The sequence below is a fragment of the Euprymna scolopes genome, chromosome 40 (genome assembly GCF_053919585.1).
Source record: "Euprymna scolopes isolate OS-2025 chromosome 40, ASM5391958v1, whole genome shotgun sequence".
Lineage (NCBI taxonomy): Eukaryota > Metazoa > Mollusca > Cephalopoda > Sepiida > Sepiolidae > Euprymna > Euprymna scolopes.
In genome coordinates, this window is record NC_136521.1 from 23,070,121 (window position 1) to 23,082,620 (window position 12,500).

The 12,500-nt window shown below is 34.0% G+C and overlaps 1 protein-coding gene across 1 annotated transcript; it reads left to right on the forward strand.

Moving 5' to 3' along the window:
• Positions 1 to 2,583: 2,583 nt before the first annotated feature.
• LOC145265341 (uncharacterized) lies at positions 2,584 to 4,668 on the forward strand. The gene has a single exon (XM_080121108.1). The coding sequence runs from the start codon at positions 2,584 to 2,586 to the stop codon at positions 4,666 to 4,668; it is 2,085 nt and encodes a 694-aa protein (XP_079977234.1).
• The last annotated feature ends 7,832 nt before the right edge of the window (positions 4,669 to 12,500 follow it).

Below are 12,500 nucleotides of genomic sequence, written 5' to 3' on the forward strand. Positions count from 1 at the left end.
AAATTGGCTGGATTGAGACCTGCCAAAGTTGAAGAATCAGAGACCTGTTTGAAGAAGAGTGATAAAGTCAAGGGTGTAAATATTACCCCTTCTATCGTCTGTCCTAAATTCAATGATCGGGACTTAGAGACAGATAAGCTAGCCTTTTTAAATTTTCACCGGGAGTTCCTGAACTGTGTATCCAGTTTGGATAGTGACTCGTTGAGATTGGTCGTGTTAAAAAACCATCTCACGGGTTACGCCTTTCAGATTGTTAAACACTTATCGGTATCGGACGAAAATTACGAGATTGCATTTAGAGTTGCTTTCCAACGAATTCCTAGATGAGAGTTGTGTTGTGGACTCAATTTTCTCGTCCTTGTTGAATACTGATCGTTTGTATAGTAATTTGGACGTGAAAAATTCTTGACTGACGTGAAGACGCAGGCATACGAATTGAAGAATTCCTTCAGTATTGATTTTCTGGAATGCGGTACCCCGAGAAATCGATTGTTGGGTCATATCGTATTCGGTAAATTACCCGTTACCTTTAGAACAGAATTAGTGCACAAAGTGAACAATAATTACCCTTCTCTGGAGCAGATTTTGGATAACTGTACTGATATTATTAGAATTCTTGAGCTCTGTAAATATGATCCTGGGAGTCGGAGACCAGACTTCTCTGTAAAAAGGTCTAATAACAAGTTTAAACCTTCCTTACCAGATAAAAGACCCTCCATGTTGGAGAATTTCCACGTCAAGACATCTAAAGTCAAATATAGATGTTGTTTTTGTAAAAGTAATGATCACAAGGCTCATATGTGTAAATCCTATCCAACGTTTAAGGACAAGTTGAGAAGGTGTAACGAGTTAGTGATTTGTTCTAGATGCATCAGCCATCTCTATGGGGAAAAAGACTGTCCTTGCAATGGAAGGGAGTCTGAGCTGTGTTGGTCTTGCAATAGACCTGGGCACCGTAGCGTTATGTGTCCAATGGCGGTCAAGCCTACTGTTTCTTCTAACGCTTGTTGGATGACCAGTAGCTCGTCCTTATTACCTGTAGTTAACATTTTGGTTAATGTGGGGGGCAAGGATGTGTCCTTTAACTGTTTGGTAGATACCGGCAGTGAGAGATCTTGCAAAGGACTTATAAGAAAGATTTCCATGTCCTCACCCATGAAAAGTCGCAGATTTCTTATAAAGACCTTTTTGGGTAATAAAGTAAGAGACCTGCAGGAGATAGATCTCCGTGTGAAATTTCAGGATGAATCAAGGCAAGTTTCATTCTTGTTGGATGAACACTTAGACCTGTCCTTTAAAATTGAAGGATGAGGCGGTGTGATATCTGACTTGAGAAAGGACGAGGTGAAATTGGCTGCTGATTTCTCGTGTATGAAAAACGACATGCTGCCAGTCCATGGTCTGATTGGTATTGATGTAATCAAGTTTTTGGGCCCCTTGCAGCTAACCCAATTTAAAGACGGATTTGCATTTAGTTCGTCTCAGGGAATGATTTTGTTTGGAGACGTTTCGGACTTCAAATCCTGTTGTTCTGTGCGGAAGCAGGCTGACTTGAATTACAATTGAGTCATAGGGAAATTTTCGTTGTGTAATGTTACTCATGTATACTTTGTTTTGGAGCCTAAATCGAATCATTTGGATCCTTGGAGTTGTTTTGATGAAGCGGCAGTGGATAGGACCATAGAGAATATGTTCAATCTCGAAACATTGGGTGTTACAGATGAGGTATGTAGTAGCTACGATAAAATAAAAATAGCAGATTTTCATTCGTCTATTGAATATCGTGACGGAAGCTACTATGTAAGTTTACCTTGGAACCTAGATAAGTTGAATGAAGTTTCGTCTAGTTATAATGTGGCATTAGCTGTCTTAGACAAAGTAGTAAATAAATTGTCTGACAAAAATCTGTACTCTGATTATTGCAAAGTATTTCTTGATCAGGAGAACGAAGGCATAATTGAAAGAATTCATGTGCCTCCTTCAGAATTTGCCAAGTACATCTGGATACCCCATCGTCCTGTCTACAAAACTGAATCACAGTGCACAACAAAAATAAGGCCTGTGTTCAATTGTTTGTTGAGAATGGGTGGTAAGCCGTCCCTCAATGATTGCGCCTATATGGGTGTGAACCTGTACACTGATATGCTGGAGCTTTTGTTTAAATTCCGAACCGATACGTTGGTTCTATTAGCGGACATTAGAAAAGCGTTTTTGATGTTCAAATTGAAGAACGAATTTGACAAGAATCGTTTCTGCTTCTTTTTGAAGTTAGAGGACGAGCTGGTCTGTTTCAGGTACAGCACTTTGATCTTTGGATTTGTGTCCAGCCCGTTCATTTTGTATTATATAGTGAAATATCATGTAGAAAAACATGCCGCAGGACCCTGCCGTGACATGCTGTTGAATAACTTCTATGTCGATAATCTGGTTTAAACACGCCAGTCGCAGTCTGAATTGCTGAAGTTATATGTGGAAGCAGTAACTACCATGGAAAAGGGTGGCTTCGAATTGAAAACTTGTAGCAGTAACAGCGAAATAGTTTCGCAACATATACAGTTGGACAACAATGGTTCCTCTCACGGAATGGTGTGTGAGAAAGTCTTGGGCTATACGTATGATCCGATGTTGGATGAAATGAAATTAAGTAGCGGAGGTGTTGAGAGAGTAGTCTCAACTAAAAGAGACATGTTGTCTGTGAATTCTTCGATCTTTGACCCGTTGGGTCTTGTGTTGCCTATTACTATAAATGGAAAAATCATGTTGAGCCAAGTATGGAAGTTAGGTATAGGCTGGGACCAAGCAATTCCTAATGATATATTATCTCTTTGGAATAGTTTTCAAAAGAGTCTTAAGGACATTCAAAACATTGGTTTTAATAGATGTTCGGTTCAAACTGATTTGCCGGTAATCTTGATCATGTTCTGTGATGCTTCGAACCGTGCTTACGGAATTGTCGAATATATGTACCAACGAGGAAGGGCTAACTTATTTTTTGCAAAAGCTAAAGTGGTTCCCTCTGTCAAGAGAACCCTTCCTACGTTGGAATTGTTGGCTGTATTTTTGGGCATTAAACATGTAATTATTTTGGTTAAGATGTTCCCGAATTTGTTCAAGGAAATCATAGTGGCTGTCGACGCACAAGTAGTGTTGTCGTGGTTATTGTCGGAAACCATCAACACCAAGTGTCAGTTTACGAGAAACCGATTGAAAGATATCAAGTCTATGGTTAACGAACTGACAGATAAGGGTTATACGATCAAGTTTAGATATGTGAATACTGTAGAGAATCCAGCTGATCTGGTAACAAGAGGTGTTCCTCTAGACAAATTTACTAAAGAGAAGGATATTTGGTTAAGCGGCCCTGTATGGTTGCGGGGGAATTGCCTGGAATGGCCGGAGTACACTTTGGCTTGCCTTAGTGAGAAGAGTCGGGAGTTGACCACGGCATACACTGGCTGTGAGGTGGAGACTGATTTTTTGCCTGTGATAAAGTTGGAAAGATTTTCCGTTCTCTCTAGGGTTATCAGGATTCTGGCTATGGTTTTTAAATTCATTGCCAAGTTGAAAAAAGTTAAGGATGTTGACCCTTTGGTCAGGGCCAAGCTGTACTTGGTCATGTTCGTACAGAACCAGCTCTTCAGCGAAGAGAGGAATTTCTTGTTGAACTCAAGTGAGAAGGAAGTGCCTCGGCTGGTAGCCAAGTACAATCTATTTTTAGATGAAAGAAATATAATTCGTTGTCGTGGACGAATTGATGGTTGCCTCTATTTTTCGGATGAGGTGAAACATCCTGTAATGTTACCCAAGTCTAGCCATGTTACTACATTGTTTATAAGGGATTTTCATGTCAGGTGTAAGCATTTGGGCATTGCTGCGACTCTTGAAAGATTGCACAATGCTGGATTTTGGATTCCTAAAGCTAGGCAGGCTGTGAAGACTGTTCTGGCTGATTGTGCCACTTGTAAAAGATACAATTCGCTGTCCTTTAGATATCCTAAGGTCACCAATCTGCCCAGGCACCGTGTAAACTTAGTCAGGTCCTTTGTACATACGGGTATTGATTTTACAGGTCATCTGTGGGTGAGTGAGGGTGAAGCTGTCAGGAAAATGTACATACTTGTTTTCACGTGTTTTAATGTGAGAGCAGTTCATCTGGAATTGTTGCTGGATGTGTCTACTTACTCTGTAGTATTAGCCTTTTTCAGATTCTTTAATTTGTATGGTGTACCTACACACATCTACTCTGATAATGTCTTATCCTTTGTCGCAGGTTGTGATATAGTGAAGAGGGTATTGTTGGCGGATGAATTTGGAGGAAGTCTTGATACGTGTAGTATAAAGCATCATACTATCCCCTTATATTCTGCATGGTTCGGAGCTATGTGGGAAAGATTGATCAAAACTGTGAAGAATTGTTTGTTCAAAGTTGTGGGAAGAGGTAGATTAAACTATTTTCAGTTGCTGACTGTGTTGTCGGACATACAGAGATCAATCAATGATAGACCTTTGACCTATCGCTGTTCTGACGATAATGGTTTGGAAGTTATTACTCCCAACGCGTTCCTACGTTCATATCCTGGAAGTGCTGTGTTTCTGAATTTTGATGAAGAGATGTCTTCTATTGAACCTCCTAGTAGGTCAGATTTAATCGATGGTTTAAAATATTGAGAATCCATTTTGAATAAGTTCAGGGCTATGTGGTATGAACAGTACTTGATGAGTTTGAGAGAGTTATCTAGTGATTTGTACCAGTCTAGTTTTGATAACAAGATAAAGGTGAATGATGTAGTGTTGATAAAAGGTTTTAAGTCTAGACCTAACTGGAGTTTGGGCAGGGTGATGAAACTGACCCAAGGTTCCGACGGATTGGTGAGATCTGCCTTGATTAAAAGAGGTGATACGTTGCAAGAGCATTCAATAAAACATTTATTCCCGTTGGAACTTTCTATAACTCATTCTTTCCAAGCCCCTGCTGCAGATCAAGGTGATGATTTGCCTGAAGGTGAAAATGTTGTGGAATCAGTTCGTGAGGATCAGTCTAGACCTGTTAGACATCAGAGATCAGTTAAAGAGAGAAATCCTGATTATCTCTGGTATTAGTTGGAATATGTCCACCTTTTTCTTTTTCTCTTTTTCTTTTTTTGTTCGGGAGAGTGTCAGAAATTTAATTTCTTCCTTCTTTTCGTCGTTGTCTTTTATCTTTCCTCCCTTCTTTCCTTCTTTAACTTTACGTCTTTTTAACGAGCTGCTGCTGCTGCTGAAAGAATCACGCCACAATTGGTTCTACTAAGAGATACTTTTCCCGCGAAAATTCAACAAGCGAAAGTCAGTTTTGGACAGAGATTCCACGAGGGTAACACGCAAGTTACGAGCTCTGGTCCTACTCAGACATTCAAGTCTTAAAAATAGTAAAAGTTATTTCATTGTTCATAGGAATGAATAATGAGTTTCAGTAAGAGTCAAATCAAGTTGGTTGACTCGAAAAGAAAAGAAAGAATCAATTCTAAGAAGAATTGATCTATAAACTGGACGCACGAGATGCGATTAAATGTCGGCGTGTGGAAACCGAAATGTCTTTCCATGTTGTAACCAGTGAGAATTTCATCTGACAAGAAGGACAAACAACATTGAGTTTTCAAATTCAAGGATTATTTTCAAAAGAACTTTCAAGGATTCTGTCACTGAAGTGAGGACAGATCGATTTGGAGTGGCGTGAAGAAAATATATATGTAAAAAAAAGGACTCACACACATATATATAAAGATAAAAAAAGAAAGGTTAAAAAAAAACGAAATCATTGTTTTACGCAGTAAGTTCTCTTATTCTAATTTTCTCTTATTTCTGTACTCTCTCTCTAGTATTAATTAAGCCTTTAGTGCTTGCCATAAGGACATTTTTTGGCAGTCGAATTGGTGAACATATAAACTGTATTTTCTCTTGTAAATTGAACATATAAACTTTTTTCTCAATAATTGAACTTTGCAGCTTTGCTGCCTTCTTTCCCCAACCCTTATGCTTTCTTTTTCCCTCAATAAAATGTCAATATTTTTTTATTCTTAAAAGTATTTCCTTGTCTTTATTTTTTCATGTCCTGATTTTTCTAGGCTTATTAACATGAACCACGTGGGATAACCTTCACGGGACTCAGTGAATAAATTTCCCGCATTATATGTATATATATATATATATATATATCTATATATGTATATATATATATCTATATATGTATATATATATATGTATATCTATATATCTATATATGTATATATATATATATATATCTATATATGTATATATATATCTATATATGTATATCTATATATCTATATATGTATATCTATATATCTATATATGTATATATATATATCTATATATGTATATCTATATATGTATATATATATCTATATATGTATATATATATCTATATATGTATATATATATATATGTATATATATATATGTATATATATCTATATATGTATATATATCTATATATATATATATATATATATATATACTCGGGTTTTTTTATATTCAAAAGTAATGGACTAATGAATTCAACGAGGTTGTTAGATAGTGCTCAATAAAAAGAGCTGATAATAGTTGTTTATTGTTATATAAACATGCTCACATCCCGCTGCTACAAATAGCCACTTGTTTCAATCAAACAACAGATATCATCAGGCAGCGACTTGACTATTAAAAATTTCAATGAATAATCGTTATTCATTGAACTTTTGAATAGTCAAGTCGCTGCCTGATGATATCTGTTGTTTGATTGAAACAAGTGGCTATTTGTAGCAGCGGGATGTGAGCATGTTTATATAACAATAAACAACTATATATATATATACATCTATATATATGTATATATATATATCTATATATGTATATATGTATATATATACATCTATATATATGTATATATATATATCTATATATATATGTATATATATATATGTATATATATATATATATATATCTATATATATGTATGTATATATCTATATATATAAAAATGTAAATGTTGGTTCGTTCGGAGTTAATTGTCTAAAAAACCACTGGACGGATGGCTTGCACGTTTTGGTATAATATGTTTACTATATCCATGTGTGTTTGTATATATTCCTTTTTAATTATAACATTATACTTAATTTTTCTATGATAAATAGGTGGATTTCTTTTTACCGAGAGGCGATTTTTTTTTTTATTTAGGGACAATTATTTATTACCGCTTCCTGTCACGTGACCAGTGTTACAATTTAGCGGTTTTCCTGCTAGATCTGGAGATTTCGTTTACAATCTAGCGGGAAATTCTAGAAAATCTGGAGGTATTTGGCACCCAGAGACATCCGCATTAGATTGCTTGAAAATACTTTAAAACATAAAATAAACTCATTCATGTAAGTAAAAAAAAGTAGCATTTATTGCCTTTGGTAACAATTATTTATTGATTATTTGTTTCGTTTTTCACCTTTTTTTCGACTAACCATTCTTAAATCTCACTATAAAATCGATTTTTCCAAGTACATTTTAGGTGGTGGGGGGGAGGCATTCCAATCTCCCCGAAGGGGTTTGTATTACTGTACACAGGTTTGTATTACTGTACACATAGATTCGAAAAAGTTGTCAAAAAACAAATATATAACAAATAAATGTTATCAAAGGCAAGATAAGTTACTTTTCTGCCAAACTGGCTAGCGATTTTCTGGACATTTCTTTCTCCTGATCTCGCGGTTTTTTTTTTAAATCTCAGTTGACAACATTGTATCACTAAAAAAACACCACAGGCTTAATGTAAACAGAATGTGTTTACAATATGGTAAATTTTCAATGGGTTTATTGATAATGTAACCATGTGATTGAACTTTAATTTAAATTAACCACACGTGGTTGAAAAATGAATGCCGACGCTCAAAGTGTATACACATTTTGATTCCTCCCTTTACTTAAAAATTCACCAAAAATCAGGAAATTAACGAATTTTAATGAAAATTGCAGTATTTTTCAAATAATGATCGCAGAATATAACGAACTAATTATTTTTACTTAACTCTTGGTGAAAATGTTTTATTTTGTTTAAACAAAAAATACCTTTACTAAAGTTATGGTTTTCAGTAGTAAATAAAAAATGCAAGAATTTATTTTTTGCTTTTTTTAAAGCATCGTAATTTGTAACAATAAAAAATAATTTTTACAGTAACATTACGAAAAAAGCCCCTAAAGTCCATATTAATGTATTCGATATAACTCGAAGAAAAATGAATTATCGGATACTAATCAGGAAATTAAAGATTCAATTAGATTCCTATTTCAGTCACCTAAATTATTTAAGGTGAAATGAGTTTAGAAATTTATAGCCAAACCTAAATATTTTTTTTTGGTAAATATCCAGATACGCTACTACAGAACACCGACCACTCTAATTTGTTTTTTTTATAGGTAATTGAGGTCGCTGACAACGAATCTGATAGTCAAACTTGGGGCAAATTTACCGTTTGCATGGTATTTACCCCTGAACCCACGAACTTCTTTCCACCATTTTGCAGCATCCGTTTATGCTACGCGCATGCACGCTGTAGCATAAACGACGGCTTCACCAAGCAAACTATGTTGGGGGAGGGGATTTTTTTTTCCAGGACATAGAATTTTCTAATTTTCAAATATACATTATAGCGCTTTTTGGGTGGAAAATTTAAAATTAGCTGAAAAAGAAATAAAATAAGAAAAGGAAAGCACACCAAGTTGGAGTAGGGCGGGGGGGGGGTAATTTATCTGTTGTTTTTTTTTTTTTTTTACCTGGAACATCGAATTTTAAAATTTTCCGTAAGTAACGCACCGACATTTACCAATTAGAACACCATTTAACATTTTCCAAAGATTTTACTTTGTACATTGGGGGCGCGAGGGGGGGGGGCGGATGTGATGTTGGCGCGCGCACAAATTAGAGTGGTCGGTGTTCTGTAGTAGCGTATCTGGATATTTACCAAAAAAAAATATTTAGGTTTGGCTATAAATTCCTAAACTCATTTCACCTTAAATAATTTAGGTGACTGAAATAGGAATCTAATTGAATCTTTAATTTCCTGATTAGTATCCGATAATTCATTTTTCTTCGAGTTATATCGAATACATTAATATGGACTTTAGGGGCTTTTTTCGTAATGTTACTGTAAAAATTATTTTTTATTGTTACAAATTACGATGCTTTAAAAAAAAGCAAAAATAAATTCTTGCATTTTTTATTTACTACTGAAAACCATAACTTTAGTAAAGGTATTTTTTGTTTAAACAAAATAAAACATTTTCACCAAGAGTTAAGGAAAAATAATTAGTTCATTATATTCTGCGATCATTATTTGAAAAATAATGCAATTTTCATTAAAATTCGTTAATTTCCTGATTTTTGGTGAATTTTTAAGTAAAGGGAGGAATCAAAATGTGTATACACTTTGAGCGTCGGCATTCATTTTTCGACCACGTGTGGTTAATTTAAATTAAAGTTCAATCACATGGTTACATTATCAATAAACCCATTGAAAATTTACCATATTGTAAACACATTCTGTTTACATTAAGCCTGTGGTGTTTTTTTAGTGATGCAATGTTGTCAACTGAGATTTAAAAAAAAACCGCGAGATCAGGAGAAAGAAATGTCCAGAAAATCGCTAGCCAGTTTGGCAGAAAAGTAACTTATCTTGCCTTTGATAACATTTATTTGTTATATATTTGTTTTTTTGACAACTTTTTCGAATCTATGTGTACAGTAATACAAACCTGTGTACAGTAATACAAACCCCTTCGGGGAGATTGGAATGCCTCCCCCCACCTAAAATGTACTTGGAAAAATCGATTTTATAGTGAGATTTAAGAATGGTTAGTCGAAAAAAAGGTGAAAAATAAAACAAATAATCAATAAATAATTGTTACCAAAGGCAATAAAAGCTACTTTTTTTTACTTACATGAATGAGTTTATTTTATGTTTTAAAGTATTTTCAAGCAATCTAATGCGGGTGTCTCTGGGTGCCAAATACCTCCAGATTTTCTAGAATTTCCCGCTAGATTGTAAACGAAATCTCCAGATCTAGCAGGAAAACCGCTAAATTGTAACACTGGTCACGTGACAGGAATCGGTAATAAATAATTGTCCCTAAATAAAAAAAAAATCGCCTCTCGGTAAAAAGAAATCCACCTATTTATCATAGAAAAATTAAGTATAATGTTATAATTAAAAAGGAATATATACAAACACACATGGATATAGTAAACATATTATACCAAAACGTGGAAGCCATCCGTCCAGTGGTTTTTTAGACAATTAACTCCAAACGAACCAACATTTACATTTATGTATATATATATATATATATATATATATATATATATATATATATATATATATATATATGTATATATCTATGTATATATGTATATATATGTATATGTATATATATGTATATGTATATATCTATGTGTATATGTATATAGCTATCAGATATCGGATTTCCTCGCTTGGATTCTTAAAACTTCGACGAGGATTTAGAAATATCACCCCTAACTAACACCTTTTTCGCCACAACACCTTAATTGTGCACTAAATTCTATCTAATAGCCGTGATTTTTCTTTTCTCTTACCAGAGCTTCAAAACTCCAGCAGATATATCCCATATTTATGCCTCTCTTAAAAAAAAACAAACTTATATCTTTCTTACGTAATCTACGGTATATTTTTGCCTGACTCTCACTTCATTAAGCTATATGTGATTGCCTCGGGACTACCTATCATCGGTTTACTGGTCCCCTTAAGAATTTTCGTATTCTTTGCAACGCCTGTTTATTAATTAAGCCAAGTCTTACCACTTGCTCGGAGTCGTTACGTGCGACCAGCTTATTTTAAGCACTTAATTAACACAGGTTCCCAAATTTTTCATATAGGGTCACATCTTGTGCTTATCAATGCCTACCAAGTCACTTTTCTTGGAAAAAAATTGAAGGATCTCTAAAAAAACAAAACAAAAACCAAATGCTAAAAAAATACATCTTTCTTACGGCTTATCACATCTAAAAACTCTAAATACCCGTTTACGTAATTTATTTTGTCCCATCTCTAAAATTCTAACTGATGTTTAAGCCAACCATTCGTCTTAGTCTTTTTTTCTCCTAGATCATTTTAATTCTAATGTATATTTACTGATGACTTTGAATTCCTGCTGTGAAAACAATAACATTTACATTATTAGAAATTTACAATATGGTTCAACATCAACACATTTTCAAAAGAAAATACCTTAATACATTTAAACATTTTGCAACAAAACAAAAAAATATAACATAAAAATTCTTTACATTATACATTTCAAAAATCCGTTAACACAAAACAAAAAATTGTCCCTTTTTCAAAGACCAGAACAATTAAAACACACTAAAAAGCCGAAAATATTCACAATGAGCGGAATTTTTATTTTCATTTCTGCATCCTTCTTTTTTTGCTATAGTTTATTTTATTCTATTTATTAATTTTTTTAATACACGAGAATTTTAAAAGTACTTTCGACTTTTGACACTAAATTGTTATTTATTATGATTAACAGGTTTAACTCTAAACAATTCAGACATTAACACACATTCTTATGAATGACACACTGTCCTATTTTCTATTTGTGTGCAGCCGTATTCAACAATTTTTCTCTTGTTTTTATTTTATTTATGAATGAAATATTCGTGGTTTTTTTTTTTTTTTAACTGACCGTATCTCTTTTATCATTCATTCCGGCATATCGGCCTTTTTTTCTTTTTTAATATTTTCTGGTAAACTTTAGTTTTCTGTGTGCGTGTGTGTTCAAATTTTTTTTTATTATTATTTTTGTTCGCATTTCTGTGATCGTGTAATGTTTTTTTCCGTGGTATTCTTTCTTTCTTTATTTTTTTTAATTATCTTGGACACTTTTAAAACGTGTTGTTTTTTTTTTGTTTTTTTTTCCCCCCGTGGTAACCGAAGTTCTTTTTTCTTTTTTTTTTTTAACCCACCCTTGCTGGGTGGTCTGGTCGCTTCCGGCTCCAAATTGTATTTGTTATATTTTCTTATTAAAAGAGGTTCTTAGTGTCTTATTAAGAGAGAGAGAGAGAGAGAGAGAGAGAGAGAGAGAGAGATGTTGTTGAGAGTCTTATTAAGAGTTTATGTTGTTGCGTTCTGTGTTCGTGTTATGAAGAGATTTATATATATAAAATGTTCATACTTAGAAGTGTTAGTGAGGAGGTAGTGTTGAGACAGTCTTAGTGTTCACATTGTGTATGAAAGAAATTTAAAAATACATGATATACAAGACATATAATGACAATTTTCACTTTACCTTTTGGTAGAATTACAACACAAAGACGACGTTTATACAAACACATGATGGGTTTATTTCTTCTACGACCGGTCGTGGTTTTCTTCATATAGAATTCAAAGTTTCACATTCTAAGTTTCAAAGGTGACCGTCTCGCTTCTAGACGTTGTA